Consider the following 25,423-nt stretch of genomic DNA (forward strand, 5'->3'; position numbering starts at 1 on the left):
CAACACTGTTCTTATCATTGTCTACAGTCCGATTTGATACAACTCTCCATGCTGGTCTGTCCTATACAAGCCTCTCCATCTCTCCATAACTACTCCAACGTACATCCATTTGAATCTACTTACTGTAACTGATAATTGGTTTCCCTCTACTATTTAACCCCCCCCCCCCCCCCCCCCCTGCCTCACAGATGCCTCCCCTTTCTCGCATACCGCCAGAATCGAGTTGAATGCTCAGTTTAATTAACAGCTTTATCATTTGGAGGGGGAAAAAAAAAACTAACTAACTAACTAACGACTGGAAGATAACCTGGTAAAGAAGTCTTAGATAATATACTAATCTGTGCCAGTTTCTCCCCTGTTTATCATGCCATCAGATGCAAAGACTTAGCAAGCAAAACTTTTAATACTGTAGTGATATCTTGCATAAAACAAAATATTGGATAAATGTTAAGTGCTCTAATAATATAAAATTAATGAAGTATGAATAGTGCATTTATTAAATAATTACCTCCGACAATCCTCGTTCTGTTGTATCACGTGGGCCAAACATTGGCATATTTACGTCAGAGGTGAACATTCCTGTGAGGGAGTTATCAGGCCTTGTGTAAGTGGTCTGCTGCTGGCCTGAAGCTGAGTAGGTTGGTTGCTGATGGCCACTGGTAGTGTAGCTGGCTTGTTGCTGCCCAGTGCCACCAACCAGTTTGTGATGCAGATTTACCTCCACAGATGAACTAGGTGAGCTCATACTCCATAAGTGGCTGCCATATCCAGTGTCTGTTTTCCCAGAACCTTCATTTCCAAGATTTAGTGGTAACTGTTGTGATGGTGGCCTTCTGTATCCGAGAGGACTGTACTGTATGGCTGTACTGTCATCTCCAGGAGGATGTGAGACTGATCTGTTTCCCGAGGACGTATCCATCTTCCACCAAGTTGTCAATGGAGAAGCAGGTGTAACATCTTCCTTCCACCAGTTTACAGGTGTCTGTGGAACATGAGCCAGAGTGTAACCTGGAGGTGGCCGTACTTTCCCCAATTGATCAGGAAAATTTCTAGAGCCAGAATGTGGATGTGCAAAATTTACACTTGGAGACTGAAATGCACTATGCTCACTTCCTATGGCTGCGGGAATGTGGAGCTGACTAGAATCGACACTGGAAACATTTGTGAAGTCTGGTTTCGTATTCACATCTGGCCCGGTATACACACTTTTATTAATTTCCATAGAGTACTGTGATTGTGGTATTTTCTGCATTTCTGTTCCGAGAGCATTTCCCGACGAATACAGTTGTGGGCTCGACACATTACTGTCTGATGTATTGCGTAATTCTTGTATGTCGGGCAACTTAAATAATGGAGTTTTCAATATATCTTGTGAAAAGCTCCCGACTCCTCCGAAGACCTGTGTTCCCGGCAATTCTGGTCTGGTTTGGGAGGTCGGTGCCACAGGGCCACGCACATCTCGAAGAGGCGGTGGCTGCATAGCATTTTTGTTATAAATCCATGTAGACGTTTCTGCAATAGGTTGTTTAGCTGTTTCTTGCTGGACTACTGCAGAGTATGTAATAGGCTTCTCTTTTATGTTAGCTACAGGATATGTGCTGCTAGTTTTATTGTCGGTTCCCTGGGTGACATATGGTGATGCCTTCTCCTGAACAGCTGGAGAGGACAATGGACTGTTTTTATCCTGTTGTACCTGAGAAGAAAATGCGCCCTTATACGCCAAACCTCTATTCTGGAACACCTGGGCAGCAAATGACAAAATTTTTTCATCAGTGAACGTTACACTCTTCTTCTGTGAATTTTGGGCAGGCACTGTAAAGCTCTTTTCTTGTGGAGTGGGTGAACCAAATGAGGTTGACCCCAAAAATGCACTCCCAGCGACTGTATCCTGCCCCATTTTGATCAGTGGTGCTGCATTCTTATCCTGAAAGTTGATGGCAGGTGAATGAACTTTATCGGGAACATTTAGTTTCTCCTTCTGTATCTGTGTATTTTCTTGACTACCATGAAGGGTGAATGTAACATTTTTCCCTACAGAATCTGAAGCATTTGCAGATTTATTCTTATCATTACTAGTATGTACTGCAATACTTATGGTTTTGCTTGGTGTCTGCTGTGCAATTTGCTTTTCCTGGGATCCTTTTATCTGTTTATTCTGGGTTTTCTTTTCTGAGTCTGACCCAACTGGTGTAGGTGTTTTAAAAGTGACCTGCAAAGAAAGATATTTATTACATACAGAAAAAAAAAATTGGACATTTTAGTCTGACAATGGAAAATCCTGGAATAAAGACAATATTATGAAAATGACAGATTGCTACTCACCACACAGTGCAGATTTTTGAGCTGCAGGCAGACACAACAAAAAGACTGTCAAAAAAATTACCCTTGTGTTCTGTATGCAAAATTGTAAGACCAGATGTAATACTAGAAACTGAGTGACCCAAGTCAGTTAAATGTGAACTTGAGGCAGAACCAGGACCCGAACCAGAAACATGTTCCTTAAACCAAACCTTGAAGGACCTTCCTGTTTAGTCAATATACTCAAACTGGCAGTGATTATAGGCAGTGATGTAAACCCCTGACAACTTATGGGGCTATCGTTTCATCCTCTCCCCTTGTTTAAACTTCTGCCCATTATCTCTAGGAATAACATATGCCAGGACAATATCTTTGACAATATAATTTAAATTACAAAACTGTTGTGGCTTTAATAAAAGGATTTATAACAGCTGCAGCAGTTTTTATTCAAGTTTAACTTAGTTATGATGAAATAAAGTGTAACTGCAGAAAAGTTATTTACTGAAATGATTATGAGATTCCTTCTCTTTCTGCAGTGTTGCTATGCTACATAATGTTCTGCTGGACATGAAGGCCAAGATATAAATGATGAAAGTGATTCAATAGAAACATGGAAACAACACTGAAACTGTGTGACTTGCAAATTTGTATCATACTCTTCTGTTGACTGCTAGCAAATGATGGACATGACTATAACTAAAAATATATACAGTTTTAACTCTACTATCCTGTTGGAACCTCGAAAGCTTCAATATGCAGATACCCCAGGAAAGAATACATTCACACAGGTTATACACATTTTTTCATTGTAAACCATTTATATTTATATCCTTTACATGGTGTACTATACCTTTACGATGAAAATCATACACACACACAGTGGAGGATTCTAAATCCTGATTGAGAGATGTTCACAGTGTCCCCTCCCCACCCCCATAGTGGTTACATTATTTCTTGTGTGTATAAAATCCTACAAGAAAGAAGGAAGAACTGGTCATGGTTGCCTGTCTCATTGTAAAACAAACAGTAGGGATATTTGAAAAAGTAAGGCAATATTGTACACTAGACGCGTCCAAAAATAACAGTATGTGAAATAATTGTGTGTGCTTTATTCATCCAATTTGTGAGAGTTTGTTGTCATCGTGTTGGTAAACATTTCAAAAGTACCTGTATAGTGTAAACCACATCAGATACTCAGTCTGTTGTTGGCTGTCAAAAAGGTCACATGTGTTTTGATAATATTGGCAACTAATATTTTGTATAAAATGACTCAGAGAATCTGTATCACATTTTGCTATATGAATAGAATGAAGAGCAATAAAATTTTAAAAATGTTAAATATTATTTTTGGTGAGTTTGCTGTAAGAAAAACAAGAGTCTATGAGTTTTGAAGTCAGTAAAAGACTGATGATGTTGGCATATGAACTAGATCACCCCTGGAAACTTTTCACATGTTTTGGTATAAGATGTATGACAGCAAAATGTGTTCCGAAATTGTTGAATTCTGAACAAAACAGCGGTGATTTTAAGTTGTTCAGAAGTAGCTAGATGAAGTCAACAGCTATACAGAACCATTGAAATGGACCTTAATTCTTGATGAAACACGGATTTATGGGTATGACACCTAGAGTAAGTCTCAATCATCCCAATGGAAGCATTCTGGATGGCCAACATTGAAACGAGCTCACTAAGTGCTGTCAAATGTGAAGGTTATGCAATCTGTGTCCTTCGATTTTAAAGGCATAGCACACAGAGTTCTTGCCACAAGGTTGAATGATCAATGAGTACTATTTACAAATTCAATGACATTTGTGTGAAGCAATGCAGAAAAAGGGAGCCTGAATTTGTGACAAAACAATACTGGTCCAGCCTCCATATTCCTCAGACAGCCCATATGACTTTTTTCTGTTCCTAAAAATAAATAAAGCCTTCAAAGGCCATTGCTTGACACATATCTGTTAGACTAAAACAGATTATTAAGAGAGATAAAAGCTAACCCAAAGATTAAGTTCCAGAAGTGTTTGAGGGCTTCCAAAAAGCACTGGTCTAAGTGTTTAATATCTATCAGGGACTATTTTGAACGTATAACATTAATGTAGCCAAACAAATAAAATTCTTTCCAACAAACAAAAATCCCCATTTTTTAAACAAATATTGTATATTGTTATAACACATGCAGTAAGACTGGCAGTATTCACTTTTAATAACAGATACAAGTTAACGTTGCCTCCATATGGTGTAAGTAAGTCAATAAAAAAACTAAAAATTCACTTCCGACAACTGATTTCTTTTCTCAATGCACTCTGTTTAGGATCCTCTCTTGTGTATACGATTTGTACTCAACATGTTTTGGGATAGCCTGTATATTCAGGTGCCTACCTGCTTTGCTTCTGCTGTTTTAACAGATTCTTGGTCCATTTTCTTGAGAATAGCCTGCATTGCAACATTCTGACGATACTTTTTCATAATTCCTGGACCATGAGATGAAGTTTGAACTGATGAGTGTGTGGTAATTGAGGAAGTCTCTTTTACTAGTGTAGATCCTTTATTTTTTGGCAATTCTTCATCTCTCATCACTGGTGGTGGCAAACTGACAGGAAAAAAATCTGGTGGAGTTTGTGTTCCTGTACCCTCACCTAAAACAAACAAAAATCGAAGTTTAGAAAGTGATTAAAAATGATTCGAATGTGTTGTCACACTAGAAGTTAAACTAGAACATTCAGAAGATTTTACAATTTTGCAATAACTAAATGAACAAATTTGTAGTACCTTTATATATATTTGTACACAGTAGGGAGGGGGAGGGGGAGGGGAGACGAAGAAGGGGAGGAGGGTTGAGGTCAGGGTGGTGGTGGTGGCAGGGAGGAAGGGGACGGCAGGGACAGAGTTATGAGAATGGTAAGGGTGGGGAAACGAAAGTAAACCAATACTAAACCTCAGACATTTATTTCAGAAGAATCAGATTAAATGCAAACAGATTCATTAGGGGATTTCATAATTTTCATTTAGTCTCCTTGTAATATACCTGTAAATATGTTCTGTCCACAAACCTATTGGTTGGTTGGTTTGTTTAAAGGGGGAGACCAAACTGCGAGGTCATTGGTTCCTTGTTCCCGGTAAAATAATTACACATGGGAAAGAAGAAAAGAAAGGAGACATACAGCACAATAACAAGAGAATGGAAGAACCAGAAGAACGATGGAAGGACAACCAACACTACTATGGACAATACAGGAAAAGAAAACCACAGAGAGAAGCAAGAAACAGGTAGAAGGGATAAAAACGAGAGCAGATGATCGTGGCTGGCCGACAACGAGAATAAAAAGGAAAAGCCAGCCACTCTGTGACACATTAAAACATCCAGCCTAAATGAATTAAGGTGGAGAACAAAAAGGGGCAAAGGACATGCGCGAAAAGTCATATAGAATGATAAAACCCACCGTCACGTATAAAACGTAAAACTAAATTAGCCGATGAGGTGTTGTCGGCTGAAATTGATGGCAATGAGTCCGGTAACTCAAGAGTCTGTCGCAGGGTAGCCAGAGGAGGACAGCTCACCAAGATATGGGCCACTGTCAGCCGGGCCCTACACCAACACTGACATGGGTCATCACAACACAGGAGATAGCTGTGTCACCCAAGAGTGGCCAATGCGGAGCCGACAGAGAACCACAGAGTCCCTGCGAGAGGCCCGCGTGGAGGTCTTCCACACATTCGTAGTCTCCTTAATGGCACACAGTTTGTTGTGCGTACTGAGGTTATGCCATTCCGTCTCCCAAAGCCGCAAAACCTTGTGGCGTAGTACTGAATGCACGTCAGTTGCAGAGAAGCTGATCTCCATAAGCGGTTTCCGCATAGCCTGTCGGCAAGTTCATTGCCTGGGATTCCGATTTGACCTGGAGTCCAGACAAACATCACTGAACGACTGGACCGTTCCAAGGCATAGATGGACTCCTGGATGGTCGCTACCACAGGATGGCGAGGGTAGCACTGGTCGATAGCTTGTATGTGCTCAAGGTGTCAGTACACAGAAGATGCGACTCCCCAGGGCATGAACGGATGTGTTCAAGAACACGAGATATAGCCACCAGCTCGGCAGTGAAAACACTGCAGCTATCAGGCAAGGAATGCAAGGAAAGCATTAAGCCAAGTGCTCGGCAATCGCAATTGCGTCGGTAGATAACACGCCCTTTATGTTAACACTGGGAACACCTGTTGGGTTCTGGTACCCAAAAACATGTTTGATCCTTGCCCAGACTTGGGAAGGTGACGTATGGCAACCAATGGACTAGACATATCTCTCCCAACACTTCTGCTTCCGTCGTTTGATAAGTTGGCAAACGCGGGCACGGAGCTGTTTAAAGGCAATGAGGTGCACCAGGGAAGGGAGCTGCTTATGCTGCTATAAAGCTCGCCAATGCTCCTGCATTGCTTCAGCGACTTCCGGCGACTACCAAGGAACTGCCTTTCGCCGGGGGCACCCTAAAGAGCGAGGGATCACATTTTCTGCTGCAGAAAGGATTGTTGTAGTCACCTGCTCAACCATCACATTGATGTTCCCGTGTGGGGGAGATACATTGGTGACAGCAGAGCTGAAAAGTTTCCCAGTCCGACTTGTTTAAAGCCCATCCGGGCAGGCGTCCATGGGCCTGATGCCGGAGCAGTGACAGGAAGATGGGGAAGTGTTCACCACCACACAGGTCGTCATATGCTCTGCGGTGGACAAGAAGTGCTGAGCTGCAAATTGATAAATCAATGGCTGAGTAACTACCACGAACCACAATGAAATATGTGGCGGCCCCAGTATTTAAGAGGCGGAGATTGAGTAGAGACAGTAAAGTTTCGACATCTCTGCCTCATCCAGTAAGCACGGTACCACCCCATAAGGGGTTATGGGCATTACAATCTCCCAAAAGTAGGAAAGATTCAGGGAATTGATCACTCAATGCAGTTAATAAAATCAGGGATACTGCACCATCTGGAGGTAGATATACATTGCAGCCAGTTATTTCCTGCGTTGTCCTTATTCTGACAGCCACATCTTCAAGAGGGGTTTGAAGTGGCACAGGTTCATTACAGACTGATTTTAGGACATGAATGCAAACTCCGCCTGTCACTCTATTATAGCTGCTATGGTTCCTGTAATATCCCTTACAGCCATGGAGAGCAGGGGTCCACATTGCCAGGAACCAGGTTTCCTAATGGGCAATGAAGAAAGCAGGTGTAAAGCTTAACAGATGCCGTAGCAGAGAGGTGACGGGGGTTGAGAGAGGTGACGGGGGTTGAGAGAGGTGACGGGGGTTGAGAGAGGTGACGGGGGTTGAGAGAGGTGACGGGGGTTGAGAGAGGTGACGGGGGTTGAGAGAGGTGACGGGGGTTGAGAGAGGTGACGGGGGTTGAGAGAGGTGACGCGGCTCAAACTGATGTAGCGGTGGCGTATGACAATGTCCTACATACAGGATGTAGGCGTTCAAATTTTCTCTAAGCTTCAGTGTAGGTCAGTCAGTCCAGGGTCTTATACTCCATGATTTTCCTTTCTTTATGGAGAATCCAGCAGTCAGGCGAGCAAGGCGAATGGTGCTCTCTTCAGTTGACACAGGTGGGAAACGGGGCACATGGAGTATTGGGATGTGATGGGCGTCTGCAGTCTTTAAGTGTGATGCTGGAAGACGTATGGCCAAACTTCCCGCATTTAAAGCACCGCATTTACATCACAGTGGTAGACCATCACCTTGACCTTCTCAGGTAACGTATCACCCTCGAAGACCAAGATGAAGGCACCGGTGGCAACCTGATTGTCCCTCGGATCCCAGTGTACACACCGAACAAAATGTACACCTCGCCACTCTAAATTGGTGCACAGCTCATTGTCAGACTGCAAAAGAAGGTCCCTGTGAAATATGACACACTGGACCATATTTAAGCTCTTATTGGGTGTGATGGTTACAGAAACATCTCCCACCTTGTCACAAGCAAGTAACACCCATGACTGGGCAGAAGATGCTGTTCTGATCAAGACTGACCCAGATCTCATTTTGGACTAGCGCTCCACCTCCCTGAGCTTGTCCTCTATAAGCTCAACAAAAAACTGAGGCTTCATCATCATGAAAGATTCCCCATCAGCTCTCAAAGAGACAAGGTACCAGGGTGAATAAGAGCTGCTGCCATCCCTAGCCTGACGGTCCTCCCATGGTGTGGCCAGGGAGGGGAACGATATGGGGTCATACTTCTGTGCATTAAATTGAGCCTGTGAACGCTTGGACTGCTAGTGTTTGACCACCAGCAAGAGATGATGTACTATGCTTCATCGCATGTCATCTGCCCTGATGCCACCCACTCCAATCAGGGGCCCTTGCCACGGGCACTATCCAGCAGCAGCAAAGGCCACCTGGCAGGATGGCCATTGCCAGGAGTCCCGATGCCCCAGAGTGACTGGCATCTACTACTTAGCATACATAGGGAGTTAATGGTGCAGGCATCAGCAGAGCGATCCCTCTGCGGTCAAGGGCTACAACCAACAGGGTACATGGTGGCCCTACCACAAAGGACTGGTTACCGTGCTCGATATCAGGTGCAACAAAGCAAACAAATCCATTATCATTGTCAGCGTAGAAACCAATACTGCACAGTTGATGGAAAATATGGACCCAGAAGGGTGACCTCACCCAACAGTTGCAGAATGAGCAGAAGTCCAGATCCACATTGACGAAGGATGCGATAGGTCTCACCGCATGGACACGATGCACCATGTAAGGCACTCTTCTCCAATTGGCTCACTTTTCAGGAAAATTTTGAAGAATGGAGGTCAAACCCTACGGGGGACCATCACATAAAGGCTGAAAAATGAGAGACTCCTTTTAGTCGCCTCTTACGACAGGCAGGAATACCTCGGGCCTATTCTAAACCTCGGACCTGCAGGGGGGACAACCTATTACTAATCTCCCTTTTAACATGCCAAGCAAATATTTCATGATAGTGCACTGTTCCAGACAACTCCTCACACACATTTTGATACTGCCTCTGATGTTGTCTATTATGTTGAATTTTGTTTATTTGTAAAGCTTTACTTACTTACATTGTGTATCTGGATGGACATACAAAATTACATTCTGCTTAATGCACAAGCAATGTACTAGCTACTGAAATGATTCTTAAAAATATTATCAATATATGTGGCAATTCAAACATCAGGACTTGTAACTGAACATCAAAGAAAGAATAGGATAGGATGTAAGTGACAGCAAAGTACAAGTTAGCACCGCCAACATATAATATTTGTCTATTTCCTGTTTTCATTTTGTGCCACATGGCTATTTTGGCAGCATTGTCATTGTCAAGTACACCTGCTAACATTACAGTTAGTAAATTTCATTTATTTTTGCAATATTTGTATGTGGAGTTAACTGTACCTGTACACTTACGTCTAGACTGGTGAGACTTTACATATCGTATCATTGATGAATCTTTTTGTCTTCTATCACACTTTTGATGATGGTAAAATAAAGTCATGTAGTAATTTGACTGCTAGTTGACAGTTCTCAATGATGCTGTATGTTTACAGCTTTGTCAGTGGTATTGTTTGAGCTAAAGATAATTTAGTTGTTTATTTTTTACCCACTCTCATGTTCCAGAATGTCAAAAAATTTTCTACGTAATATTTGTGTTTGAAGTCAGTCTGTTCGTTTAATTGTTGTGTGGATAATTTTGCACGTTTATATAAATTTCCAATTCTTCCATTATGTTCATGGTGCGTCCTTCTGGTATTGTATATAAGATTTGAAGTGCAATTGCAATTTTGTTGGCTTTATGGTTTTGATTTTTTAAATGCATAAAGAGAATCGACTGATTGATATCACTAATATATATATATATATATATATATATATATATATATATATATATATATATATATATATAAAAACAAAGATGAGGTGACTTACCGAACAAAAGCGCTGGCAGGTCGATAGACACACAAACAAACACAAACATACACACAAAATTCAAGCTTTCGCAACAAACTGTTGCCTCATCAGGGGGCAACAGTTTGTTGCGAAAGCTTGAATTTTGTGTGTATGTTTGTGTGTCTATCGACCTGCCAGCGCTTTTGTTCGGTAAGTCACCTCATCTTTGTTTTTATATATAATTTTTCCCACGTGGAATGTTTCCTTCCATTATATTGATATCATTAATTTGAATCCAACAATTACGTTTGTTATTGTCACTGTTGCATTTCGAAATCTTTTCTGTCGTCTTATTTTCCGCTTTCTGTTTTTGAAAATTCCCTCTTTCCTGATGAGGCAACAGTTTGTTGCGAAAGCTTGAATTTTGTGTGTATGTTTGTGTTTGTTTGTGTGTCTATCGACCTGCCAGCGCTTTTGTTCGGTAAGTCACCTCATCTTTGTTTTTATATATAATTTTTCCCACGTGGAATGTTTCCTTCCATTATATATATATATATATATATATAGGGAAACATTCCATGTATTCCTTTCGTCTTTCCCTCTCCTTCCCTCTTTCCTGATGAGGCAACAGTTTGTTGCGAAAGCTTGAATTTTGTGTGTATGTTTGTGTGTCTGTCGACCTGCCAGCACTTTCATTTGGTAAGTCAAATCATCTTTGTATATATATATATATATATATATATATATATATATATATATATATATATATATATATATATATATATATATACATATATATATATATATAAAAGAAAAGAAGAAGAAGAAGAATCTGTAAACATACAGCACCATTGAAAACTGTTAACTACCAGTCAATTTACTACACAGCTATTTTACCATCATAAAAGTGCAACAATTGCCAGAACGATTCATCAACGATGCAAAATATATGTCTTGTCCAGTTACATGTAAGTATAATCTACAATTAAATCCCCACACAAATATCAAAAAAGTAAATGAAATTTACAAAATGTAAAGTTCGTAGTTGCACTTGACAATGGCAACACTGCCAAAATAGGCCTATTGTATGATATGCATGAAAAATTCAAGAAAATAAAAAAGCATGATCCTTTTTATGCCCGAAATTAACCTTGACAAATTCTTATATTCAAATAATTGGACATCGGGGTGCTGCAGCAAATGCCCAAACATTTTGTGCGGAGAAATCCACAAACAAACCAAGAAATTGTTGGAGAACTAAGGAATGATGGAAAAAAAAGAGAAAACAAGTAATAAACAGCATCTGCATATTTGGTATCATATGAAAAAGCTGTATTATACTACGAGTACATAACATATCAGTACGTACCAATTCCTGATGTGCTGTCCGAATCAAGGGAACCAATTTCAGTCAGTGTGGAAGTATCAAGAATGTCATCCTTTGTCTCTTGAACAGTTGCAATTTCTTTATGTGCCATATCTGCTGGCATCATATACGCCAGTTCAAATACCAATTTATCATTTTCTCCTGAATCCTTCCTGTAAATTAACAATTAAGTGCTATTATATCCCTTGAAATAATACTTAATATATCACTGCACTTATGTTTTTGTAGTCACTGTCAGATTTATAGCTACTGGATATTGGCATGCATGTGCACCCTTAATCCCGTGCACACCCGCGCGCGCGCGAGTGTGTGTGTGTGTGTGTGTGTGTGTGTGTGTGTGTGTTTTGTGCTCTAGCTCAACAAAGGATTCACTCTGAAATCCAGCAAGTTTTTCTTCTTCATATGTGTCTGTTGACAATTCAATACTTCTGCTATTTGGTGGGTAGTCTCATTCACTTCTAAATTATTTACTTAACAACTAATCCACCTGTGAATTGGTATTATTTCTGTAAATAAATGTACCAAGAATCCTGACCGATGGGGTGTGAGCGGTGGGGTGCGGGGTGGGCATTTAAAGGTGAAACTTTTTATCTTTTTCTTGAGTAACAAAAATTGTGCCTTCTAATGAAAATATTTTCCTGTATCAAATTAAACTATATTAAATTTTCTACAAAAAAAGGACATATTAATTTTTTTTCTGTAGGAGTACTAATTTCTGTGCTGCAGGGGATGTAAAAATCGCAGATTATTAAAAATAGTGTTTTAATGGTATAAGGTTAACATTTATTTTAAATGAAGTGTGTCAGAAACAAATATGAAATGTTGGTATCACATCTAAATGCAGTAAAGTCATATTAAGGGATAAGTTGTGCTCTGAGGGCATAACAGGGTGAAAAGGGGGGGGGGGGGGGGGAGCAGGAGGGTGGAGGGTATAACTGCGAGGGAAGGTAGGTTGCCAGATTGTGGTCATGCACCTTTCTCCTCCATACATCTGCAAACTGAAGAGTGAGGAGGTGATTCCTCACCAGTACCATACTACACCAAAAGAAGTAATTACAGGGTGTTTCAAAAATTGATACCACCACTCCCCATCACGCCTGTGAATCACCAGCAACATACAGCACAGACATTGCAGGGGATCTTTATTTTTTTACACAATATATTAACACTACTTGGAATGCAGATATGAGTTACAAATAATACTAACACAAGAAATGTGTAAGGACAGAATCTATGTAAATCTCTGCACACTGTTCTACACTGATAAAGAGAAAATTGATTTTTAGTCATCCCATATGACAGATGGAGTGTTCTTTGGGAAAGGCAACTTTCCCACGACAAGCGCTGCTCACTTTTCGGTTTACAGACGGTCTATACCTCTTATTTTGTTTATTAGTAACACAATTAACAATCTGAGAAATGAAATAACTTTCTGGTTATTCATTAATTCATAACCAAGTGACTACAACACAATTATATGGTGTTACAATACAATGATGAGACAGCAGCAAGGGGCCACATTTACTATTCCGATCCCTTTCCCACCAAAACTACATAGGTCTCTGACAACAACACACTTCCAAGTTAAACACTTCTCCACCACTGTTTAGAAGAACGTTTTACATAAAAGATCACTTAACAACTGCAAATAAGCAATCATTTAATAAACTGAAAATAACCTCACTATGTAAACATGTGTTCAGGGAAGATATTATGTGTATTCACATAAGAGAATTGGACTGGAAATGCTGGGAAGGTATAGGCACTCTGTAAACTGCAAAGTGAACAATGCTCCGAGTGGGGGGAGGTTGCCTTTCCTGGAAGAAAACTAAAGCTGCCATACAGGACAACTGAAAATCAATTTCCCCTCTAATAGCGTAGAACAGTGTGCAGAGATTTACGTAGATTATGTCCTTATGCAGTTCTTGCATTAGAATTATTAGTAACTCATGCCAACAGTCATGTAGTGTTAGCACACTTTGTGAAAAGTAAATACCCCAAGGCACATCTGGGCAATGCATTGCCGATGATTCACAAGGCATGATGTGGAGGGTCGGTGTAACTTTGTTAAACACCCTGTAGTTGCCTCTTTGTGATGTAGACAGAGAGGGGAATCGCTGCTCACTCTTCAGTTTGCAGACATATGAAGGAGGGAAGTGAATGACCACAATCCGGTTACCCACCTTCCCTCACATTTGTACCCTCCAACCCCTGCCCCTCCACCGTGTTACACCACAACACAATATACGTCTGCACTGCACTTACATGTTTCTAACGCCCTTCACTGGTTTTATACTGTTAAAACAATATTTTTAATAATCTGAGATTTTTTTAATCCCCTGCACTGCTGAAACTATTAGTCTTGGGGGAAAAAATCAATATGATATTTTTTGTAGGACATTCAATGTTGCTCAATTTTAAACTGGGAAACCTTTTCCCTAAAGTTTACCCTACTCTAAACCAAATCTTCTTGTTCATCAATATCCTACATATGAGGTGTGATCAAAAAGCAATGGGAATTTAATTTTGTGGGCTTTATACATATCATTTTCAAATTTTTTATCACCTAGTTGGTACAATGCTCATAATGCATCTCTGCATTTTGAGCTGTTTTCAACATTTAGTTTATTGTTGACAGTCGAAAAAATTATACGTGTTTTCAAGTGCTCGGTGAATTTTTACTTACATAAAAGGTGGATCAAAGATTTTTGCATTAAATTTTGCTTGAAAAATGGAATAAAGTGCAGCACCACATTCGAAATGTCGACTGTAGCTTTTGGCAAATGTACTATGAGTAATACAAGAGTTTATGAGTGGTATAAACATTTCAAAGAGGGTGGAGAAGATGACGACTGCCCTGGATGCCTTACCACACCAATTGCTGATGACAATGTGGAAGAAGTAAATAAAGAAAATAGCTCTGGAAAATTGCTGAATCACTATCATATAGTTTCCTGTTGATGTTGGCATATCCTTTGGCTCATGATAAGCAATTTTTAAAAATTGTTTTGGACATGATCCATGTAACATCGAAATTTGTTCTGAAATTGTTCAATTTTGACCAAAAACAAAGTCGAACAGACATAACTCAGGAAGTGCTTAATGACAGCAACAACAATCCAGAACTTCTAAAGAAGGTTATAACAAGTGTCAAAACCTGGGTATATGGGTATGACACAGAAACCAAGGCCCAATGTTCGCAGTGAAAACTGACTGAAGAGACAAGACTGAAGAGACAAGACTGAAGAGACAAGACTGAAGAGACAAGACTGAAGAGACAAGACTGAAGAGACAAGACTGAAGAGACAAGACTGAAGAGACAAGACTGAAGAGACAAGACTGAAGAGACAAGACTGAAGAGACAAGACTGAAGAGACAAGACTGAAGAGACAAGACTGAAGAGACAAGACTGAAGAGACAAGACTGAAGAGACAAGACTGAAGAGACAAGACTGAAGAGACAAGACTGAAGAGACAAGACTGAAGAGACAAGACTGAAGAGACAAGACTGAAGAGACAAGACTGAAGAGACAAGACTGAAGAGACAAGACTGAAGAGACAAGACTGAAAAAAAAAAGCCGATCTGCTCAATTGCAGTGAGATAATGCATGATGAATTCTTACCTTATGGTCGTAGAGTCAATAAGGAATACTACCTGGAAGTTGTGCACTATTTGCATGAAGCAATCCAAAGAAAATGACCAGAATTGTGGCAAACTGCTTCACAATAATGGTCCTGCTCACACATCAAAGCTTGTTCATAATTTTTTGGCAAAAAACAGAACTGTTATGTTGTTTCAGCCACCATGTTCACTGTACATGGCCCCCCTGTGACTTCATTTTATTCCCAAGGCTAAAAAGAACCATGAAAGGATGTCGTTTTGCCACCATTGTGGCATTTTGCCACCACAGTCTCGCTGAAGGAGCTGAACACTATGATGAAAGTGAGTTCCAGAAGTGCTTCAAAACTGGAAAAAGCACTGGCACAAGTGTATTATATCTGAGGGGGATTACTTTGAAGGGGATAAAGTTGATGTTGATGAATAAATAAAGATGGTGTAAGAAAAACCAAAAGTCCCGTTACTTTTTGATCAGACCTCGTCCACACCAATTTGACATATTGACACAAAGACTATACAAAAATAGCTTTACATATACCACTCAGAACTATATTTAAAATACATATTTGAAATAATAAAAGAATGCCACAAAACAGTTGTTGAAATTTTCATTTACAAGTGTTTAATTTTGAAATAAAGAAATGACAAACTTACTGTTCCTTGACAGTAAATGACAACAGAGAAATACATAAAGAAATATATTGTGAAATTGCATTCTGTGCCAAGTTCCTCTTGATTGTGAAAGATGACACAAAGAACATTCTGACTAGACAAAGATGGGGATTTAAATCGGCAGACTTCTTTTCGAATGACTCATCTTGGCACGCACCTTAGTCTGGGGAAAGCACAGATAACCTAAATCTATTTAGTATGCACAAAGCACCAAGGAGATGCTCATTCACCTCATGTGGCCACTACAAGAGAGTCATTATTTATTACAGGATGGTTCACCGTTAAAAGTCTAAGAGCATATGTTCCTAGAAGAGCCAAATCAATATTTTGCCTCCTCCTCACACATATTTGGCCAAAGTACCACAAAAAGGAAAATCAGAGAAATCCTATCTCTCACAGAGATTAACAACAGTCATCTTTCCCATGCAGCATTTACAACTGGAACAGAAAAGGGGATAAAGTGAAATTTGTACATGACATACTGTCCACCACATACCTTTATGTGGTTTGCGGAATATACATGTAGAAGGCAAGATAGGGATTGTAAGCCTGTATATGAGTAAAGTGCATTCAGAACTGCACCATCTCACTTAGATTAGATTTAGTTTCATTCCAATTCATCCGTAGCGAGGAGGTCCTCCTGAATGTAGAACATGTCAGAAAAACAACAATACGTGACAAATATTTACAACTCAAACAAATAAGCTAATGTACCATTCCACGGGTCCCAAGTGGCATGGTCGTCATTTTTTAATGAACGCTATATGAAAGAATCATATTACAAATACTAATGCACTGAATTTAAAATAACAAAGTTTTTTATTTATTTATAAGGTAATAAACGTGTAATACAATAATACAACTACTAAATACTTATTTACAATGAACACATTACTGCACCGAACTGGTGTGTGCGCGCACACGCACAGAAGTTATATTGTACTTACACACACACACACACACACACACACACACACACACATGCACGCACGCGCACAAATCAGTTGGTTCTACTGAGAAATTCATCAATGGAGTAGAAGGAGTTGGCCACCAATAAATCCTTTAGGCTTCTCTTAAACTGAATTTCATTGGTTGTTAAACTTTTTATGGCTGCTGGTGGCAAGTTATTGAAAATATGTGTTCCTGAATAATGCACACCTTTTTGTACAAGACTAAGTGACTTTAAATCTTTTTGAAGATTATTCTTATTTCTAGTATTGATGCCATGAATTGAGCTGTTGGTTTGAAAAAGTGATATATTTTTAATGACAAATTTCATTAGGGAATAAACATATTAGGAAACAGTAGTTAGTATCCCTAGTTCCCTAAACAGGCTTCTGCAGGATGTTCTTGAATTCACACCACATATAACTCTTACTGCACGTTTTTGTGCCCAGAAAACTTTAGCTTGGCTTGATGAATTGCCCCAAAAAATAATCCCATATGACATTATGGAATGAAAGTAAGCATAGTATGCCAGCTTTTTCATTTTTATATCCCCTATGTCTGACACAATTCGCATTGCAAATAGAGATTTGTTAAGACGCTTCAGCAGCTCTGTGGTGTGCTCCTCCCAGTTATTAAAGTACTGCTGAACAGAACATAAAAACTAACAGTGCAAGTAACCTCTTGCTCCATCAGTGCATACAGGTACAGTTAATTGAACAGTGCACACAGCAAGCTTCATGTGAATAGTATGTGCACAAAGCAAAAAGCACTCTGAGTATCACTCACTACTCACTGCTGAAGGAATCATTTGAAATGGGTAGACCAGCATGTGAATGAATGTGCAAACAGTGACAATTTTTTATGTGATGAGAGGCTGGAGTATGCCATCATCCACTGGACACTCATGGAAAGGGTGCTGTCAGGTAAGCCAGTTTGTGGATGTGCACGTGGTACACCTTTAAGTCAGAGCACAGGCTTCTGTGACTCCGTACACACAACTGCAGAGATGACATCGATGACATTTGTGTGCATCCTATGATGGTGCAATAACTGAAAATTTTGGCCTTTGAGGAAACAACACTAAATAACATTAGACTCAGCCAGTAGGCAGGCAGTGCACATGCTGTGTCATGACGGTTGAACATCCCGTGGTCCACCATTCTCAAATGGTATCCGTACAAGATCCATATCATACAGCAGCTTGCACCACAGGATGCATGACAACATGTTGACTTTGCTCTCCACCTTCTTGCAAGGATTGAAGTTGACGAGGGTTGGTCCTGGACCATCCTATGGACAAACGAAGTTCATTTATCTCTGACGGGTGAGATGAACACACAGTATTGCCAAGTGTGGGGATCTTCACCTCCAATCACTGTGCATGAAGTTTCTCTGTATGGTGAATGTGTCACCTTATGGTGTGGCTTCACGGCTACGTTGATCATTGGCTCATTGTTTTTTCAACAGATTGGCACTCAACGACCAAAGATGTGCAGTGTGACTGGCCAGCATTACTGCAATATGCTTCGCCAGCATGTCATACCTACCCTACAGGAGAGAGACGCATTGAAATCAATGGCTTTCATGCAAAATGGGGCCCCACCACACATCACTCGTGAAGTTGGCCTGATTCACTGAAACACATTTGGAAACAATCAAATTATCAGCTGATTGTTTCCAAATGCTTGGCTGGCATGACCACCTGATCTCACTCCCTAGGATTTCTGGTTGTGGGACTACCTGAAGGACAGGGTTTACCATGGGAACATATGTGTTCATCTGAAGCGCAGCATATCAAGAGAGGTAGCCCCCACACCCATGGACATGATTTGTTCTGCTGTGCAGAATGCAACCTGTGCTTTCAGAGTCTTCTGGACACTGATGGGTGTCATACTGAGCTCCTTTTGTAGCAGTAATGGAACCAGTATGCAATGGTATTTTTGTAAACCCTCATCGCCAGTTTTGTAAACATCTTGTCGCTACTGCTGCTGTGGAGGTTGAGTTGTCACTGTTGTTAAGGTTGGTCCAGTTTGTGAATTCATGAAATGACTTCTGGTGCAGTACACCACTAAGACAATTTCTCTCTGCCACTATTATACAGCTATGCCCCAGGGTCATGCAACAGGATAGGAGAACGAAGGTTCTACAACACTCCAACAAATTAGTAATAAAGTTACACAAATGAGTTAAAGAGGTTTACTTATCTTTGTGACTTGTTGAGTGATTAAGTCTACAACACTGCATGTAATATAACACAAAAATGCCCTCAATGGCTAAGTACAAATAATCATATGTAAATTTCACAGTACATAGCAAATGCAATTTACAACAACTCTCTGTTCACTTCTAACACTTCACTAATTGACGTTCCCTGTCCGAGTCAGCCCTCGACGATGATCTCTAACCAAGTGTGCGAGAGCTGCTCTTTATCTTCCAAGTAGGCTTCTGTCCGCTGTCGTCCAGTCATTGGCACATTGTACTTGGTCAGCAATTGGCCAAGGCAAAGTCGTTATCTTCATTATCAGCACTGCCCGTGGCGCTGGTGGAACTTCCACAAGTGGCGAGTCTCTATGGCACTGGCACCAGCTCGCATATTTGCGCCTGTGGTGCTTTTGCCCTGGTCTTGTTCGGATGACACAGCAGGTATGATGTACATTAGCAGCACATTAAAAGTGTTTCAGTTGAATTGATTCTGAATTATTTCTCTTTCCCATGTCCTTGAAATTAATGCTACCACATTTGTTACACGAATGGTAATTAATTTCTGTATTATAATGTGTTGAATTGGAAAGTTTAATTATAACTACCCAGTATTTCATCAAGAACTGCACCCAAGATTCATAAGAATTCTGTGTCTGAAATTACTATGCAGAGATTATGCAAAAGAATTAAACTGAATTCCAAGAACAACTATCATAAAAATTGCAATCCAGGCCCAATATTCTACTTTGTCAGTACCCAGTCCTTCCCTTGGAACTACTAAATAAGAACCGATATATAGCATTTCATTAACAAGATCAGTCAAGAGCTCTCTCGAATGGCAATACACAGCTGAATAAATCCTGTTATGAGTAAGTCCCAAGTTGTCATCCTCATGATCCCCCCCAATTTTTGCACTTCTCCTTACATACTGGAGTATTATTTTTTATTTCTTTCATTGTTATATTCTACTCGAATAACTGAGAATTTACCAAAACATGTGGTACTGGAATTTTGCTCCATTTATTTTCCTTTTTTCAGATGTTTGAATATTATGGCCAAGAAGACAAAGAACAATTTATGACCAAAATTTTACATGCTATTAGCATATTAATCTTGTTAGATTAATTTTTTTTTTGTTTTGTTAATATGTTCAATACCTTGTCTTCAAAAGTTTATGATTCTCTTGTTCTGACAGCCAGATACCAAACTCAATCAAACGGGAAGCACGGAGCTTATTTGTTGTTTCAGCCTCCATCTTTGGCTCATCAAATACAAATCTGTAAACAAAAAAAGAAGAATTATATTAAAACAAGCTAAATAAAAAATTTCATCAACATACTGTTCAAATTTTCTTACAATGATTGAAAGAGTGGGGTGGTGGTGGGTGCTGGGGGTTGCGAGAGGAGGAAATTCTGTCTGACTGAGGTATACAAGAAATAGAAATAGTCCTTCCTATGTAATTTATTCATAGAAAGGCCTCAAACTATAACATGTTAGATGAAGATGTAATGTTTCTAGATAGGTACCTTATGATTTGTTCAGACGGTAAGGTTGCGGAGTTGATGTTATCAATGTGAAGTGTTTGTGGCATGCCTGTACAATATCATCATCTCAGATTACAAACCAAGTCAACTAGCACATGTGCCGGAAGATGGAGCAGAGAATGTGCTTCCTGAAATGTCTGAAATCTTGTCAACTGAAGTGCTTAGTAATCTGAGGAGATTTTACTACTGTATTTGTGTACAACAATGAAAAAACCGCAATAGATAATTAGCTTTACTCCTATACATATACAACAATGTTACTTAACTACAACAAACCAAATGTTTCATTTTTGTATTAGAACTCTCTTTCATTTTACTGTATTAGCAGTAGAAAACACAGTGTACAAAGTTTGTACAACCAAATCATATAGTCGTCAATTACTCTGCTGAGAGTACACAGTATGCCACTGCCCACTTGTGGATCAGTAAGAGAGTTTATGTTACTTCCTGAACTTTGGCTTGCTGCAAATTTAATGCTCGTGAATGATCCTAGTGTATAACTTTCCAGCCGGCCGCTGGTGGCCGAGCGGTTCTAGGCGCTTCAGTCCGGAACCGCACAACTCCTACGGTCGCAGGTTCGAATCCTGCCTTGGGCATGGGTGTGTGTGATGTCCTTAGGTTAGTTAGGTTCAAGTAGTTCTAAGTTCTAGGGGACTGATGACCACAGATGTTAAGTCCCATAGTGCTCAGAGCTATTTGAACTATTTTCTAACTTTCCAAATTGTCTGCCATTATTTTGAGAGTCATAAGCTGAAAATAATAATCTATGCTCACAAAACCCAAACTATGGATTCCTCTGAAATTGAGACAACATACCACATGTAAACTCAATAGAATCCAAGTTATATGACAAATAAATAGGCAGCTTCAATGACCAAAAAATAAATTTTTTACCTGACATTCTATTTTCAGGATTCTTTAAACACTAAAAGAATGTTTTCTGATTATAAATATTTCTACTGATGATTTGACGATGCACATTCCACCTGGGCAGCTGTGGTTAGCACATCAGTGCTGTTGCTGCTGCTGCTGAGCACTCGCTACTGTTGAAAGCTGAGCAGACAGGTGGTTTTATAGATTGCATGCGCCTCGCAAAGTTGTTGTGTTACTGTTCTAAGAGCGATGAAGCAAAATTTCATGCTAGTGTGTGTGTGTGCAACACTATGGACAAAGGCAAACACTGTACAAAAGGGAAGATGTTTTGATAACGAGGTCCCTTGGAAGCTCCGCCTACTGGGGCAACCAAGTGACATAACGATGCGAAGGCCAACAATTGCCCACCAATCAATGAAACTGAAGAAAATCTGAGCAGTCTAGCTGAGGATGGCTTCTTTGAAAAGAATGACATCTCTTGCTACATCTGCACAGAAGACAGACATAACAGCTGATGAATCATCCTGGGATCATTGCACAGAACAAATGTGATCTTGTAGTCCTGACTTCTCCCTTTTACATCCAATACCAGGGTGAGGATTGGAAGGGTTTCCTCGGCATACTTGAGGTCACCGAGGTGTTAGAGACTGGGATAAAGTGTCTGGACAACAACGCACTGCTCGGGGTGCAAGCAGTGTGCAAGAAGTACATGGCCCTAGCACTGGAGAAGACACAACAGAAAGAGAATAAATCAACAGTCAACACATTCTTCAGGGTCCTGCCATGGCTGTGAAGTGAAGAAACAGTCTGCAAAGGGCTGCAAAATGCTAGGTTCAGATATGTAGCTGTAAGGCTACGTAAATGGACAGGGGCTGCCAATACTTATCCTAGCTGTGGAGGTGGCTAAGCTTCAGTGGTGGTTGGCTGCATACACTTTTGGTCTTCTAGGTGACAATGGAGTCTCACCCACTGGAGCTTGATCCCAAGCCTCAGGACTGTAAGTGCCAAGAAGAGAGGCCACGTAGGGAAATATTGCCGCAATCAGGTGATCTGTGTCAAACGTGTCAGTCGAGCCCAGAAGACCTACACTCATGTTCCCGCAGTGGTGGGCCGCAGCAATGCCTGTGATAAGACACAGAATGAGGAGGAGAAGGAGGAGGAGAAACAAGATAGACCAAGCATGCTCAGTAGGTGCTAATGGGAAGAAAACAAACCACACCATACACAAAAAACCCAAACATACTCATAACCAGAAAACCCACTGGCATCAAGCGAAGCCAAAATAAAAAAGCAAAACATAACAAACGGTGTATAAGAAATTGGTAGAAGAAGTGCAATATTCAACTACTGGAACAGCCCATCTTCCTCCATCAGAGGGGAGGACAAGGAGGAGCAGGAGGAATGCTCTCTAATATAGAAATAATTATAATTTAGTTGAACTGAATGGTAAATAAACCAGGTGGAAAGAAAGGACTGACAATATGCTGCTTTATACATTAAGGACCAAATGTGATTCCATGTTCAGACAACCAGCCTATTCTCTTCCTCCTGTGCTGAGCAGAAAACAGGCTCCTAGCAAGGTGGTGTTTACTGTCATCCAGCTATTAAACAACTTGCAGCCCAATTGCAATGGGTGAGCACCACAACAGCCATAGGTTCCCCCCCCCCCCCCTCTCTCTCTCTCTCTCTCTCTCTCTCTCTCTCTCTCTCTCTCTCTCTCTCTCTGTGTGTGTGTGTGTGTGTGTGTGTGTGTGTGTGTGTGTGTGTGTGGAGGGGGGGGGGGGGGGGGGGGGTTTGCACATCCATGCGTTCAAGCACCACCGTCAAGGGTAGTGTCCCCAAAGGCTTTAGTAATACCTTACATCTTACTAGGAGATGGATAAAAACTCATTTCTGGTTTACCACTCATAGATGAGAAAAGAAATTTTTGTCTACTTCTTTCAAAATTAAAATTTGCTTAAAAAATTTAAAAATACAACATCTGTAATTAAAAAAAATATAGCCATGTCTTCTCCCTATGATTTTGGACATACTGACTTCAAGAAGTGAAGTGAACAGTATGGCAATTGACACTGTAGGCCAAGTTGATACGAATTTTGACAGTGTGGTGTCCTATTTTCCTTTATTCACTTATCTCAGACAGTAATGACCAACGACTTCAGAATAAATTTGATCTGACTACATTGAACGTTAAATAAACTAAGTTATTTAAGCAGCATCTTGGACATAACATAGTTACTTAAAAACATGCCTGAAACCATACCCAGACCTTTAATACTGGTATATTGTGTACAATGAAAACTGCAAAATCATCCAGAAATGTGCCTTGTGCTGGAACTACACAACCTATTTTATTAATAAAAATGGTAAAATTTATAGCATCACTCTCCTCCTCTATTCAACATAACAATCTTACAAATAACACATATAAATGAATAATGGGATGCAATGATTAAAAATTTAAGAAGATAACACAAGAAAAAGATTGTACGTACTATGTGTATCATGCCCATTAACTGAACTGAAACAGACTTATATGAAATGTTGCAAGTGTAAGGAAGCTTACTGTGGAGGGTCAAAGTATTCAATATGGACTGCCTTCCCTTAACCCACACTGGATGCTATTAATGAGCTTGCTGGTACCTATACTCCAAGAACAACAGTAGTTCATTACATAATGCAAGATTTTTTCTTACAGAAGTTATTAATGCTATACCATGGTTACTAAAGGAGCAAGTGTCCCTTCTCTAGTTTGAGGAGGACTACCAGAATAGTTGGAAAACATTGGACACCTGAACATCTTACTGCTGTACAAACAGAAGTTTCAACACATCTCTTCTTTGGGTATTTTCTGGCAACAACCTTCCTCAATACAGTGGTTATAATCATATCAAAACAAAATGCTACTGACAAACTGTTGTATTAGCTCAGTGTATGCATGGGCCAGCATCAATGGAACTGTTTATCAAGTTCACTTCTTGTGACTGACACATTATTCACCATTCTGCACAGAACAAGACTGAGTCACTGCATCTGTGAGATCTGACACAATCTGCTTCCCACTAAGATAATACTATGTGTCACTTTTAATGAAACACTTCTTTTACTATTACTGAATTTCTTTAGCTGCAGTCAGAGAGAGTTTTGAATTATGATTTCACTTAAATGATAATTATTAAATACATTCATAGATAACTGGTGTTCAACAAATTCTGGATTGAGGTCACTACATTGAGAAAGATTTGTCATGAGTTTTATAGACGATCATCCCAACACATTAAAGCTATATCATTCGTCAATGATACACACACTAATTTTATTGTGCTCTTTACCATTTGAATACTGTGACCTTACCTATAATTGTTCAGCAGCCGTTCCAGAGGTATGAAACACTGCAAATTTTTATCTTCTGGAAGAGGCACAAATGTCCCTAAAATTAAAAAAGAAACCGTTAGAGAAAATGTGGCACGTGGACGCGCATGCACGCACGCGCACGCACACGCACACGCACACACACACACACACACACACACACACACACACACACACACACACACTGCTATTTATCAAAAATAGGCTGTCCACAGTTCTGTCAACAAATGAAATTAACATATTGTATGGAAAGCAATGTGTTCCAATCACCACACAGAAGTAGGTCAAGTATCTGCAGCAGAAGGCATCAGAGAACTCTTGTGTGCCATGTACGTAAGCATGCACAAAAAAGGACTGTCTCATATTTGTAGAGAAAAGAAATAATACTGAAAGCGTATTGGGAATATACGAAAATCAGAATACAGACCAATTTTTACCATAAGTTTCAATCTTTAAGGGGAGTTGGAACGCCCTATCCTGACAAAGTTAAATTTAGTGACTTGGTTTCCCTGTATTTCAGGAACCACTGTAGCCATTGACTTGAAACTTTTACAGAACATTAAACTGTAAGTTCCAAGTCTACTGAACTACAATAATTGCATTTCAGC

General features: G+C 40.0%; 1 protein-coding gene across 1 annotated transcript in view; it reads right to left on the reverse strand.

The window, feature by feature from the left end:
• The window catches only part of LOC124721817 (nonsense-mediated mRNA decay factor SMG7-like), a 199,603-nt gene that overhangs the window by 27,537 nt on the left and 146,643 nt on the right, over positions 1-25,423 (reverse strand). Inside the window, exons 15-19 of the mRNA XM_047246937.1 lie at positions 24,798-24,873; positions 20,184-20,303; positions 11,569-11,738; positions 4,678-4,934; positions 509-2,209 (exon numbers count right to left, since the gene is read on the reverse strand). Of these exons, the coding sequence (XP_047102893.1) occupies positions 509-2,209; positions 4,678-4,934; positions 11,569-11,738; positions 20,184-20,303; positions 24,798-24,873 (2,324 nt within the window). The remainder of the gene's footprint in view (positions 1-508; positions 2,210-4,677; positions 4,935-11,568; positions 11,739-20,183; positions 20,304-24,797; positions 24,874-25,423) is intronic.

The sequence above is a fragment of the Schistocerca piceifrons genome, chromosome X (assembly GCF_021461385.2).
Source record: "Schistocerca piceifrons isolate TAMUIC-IGC-003096 chromosome X, iqSchPice1.1, whole genome shotgun sequence".
NCBI classification, from domain to species: Eukaryota; Metazoa; Arthropoda; class Insecta; order Orthoptera; family Acrididae; genus Schistocerca; species Schistocerca piceifrons.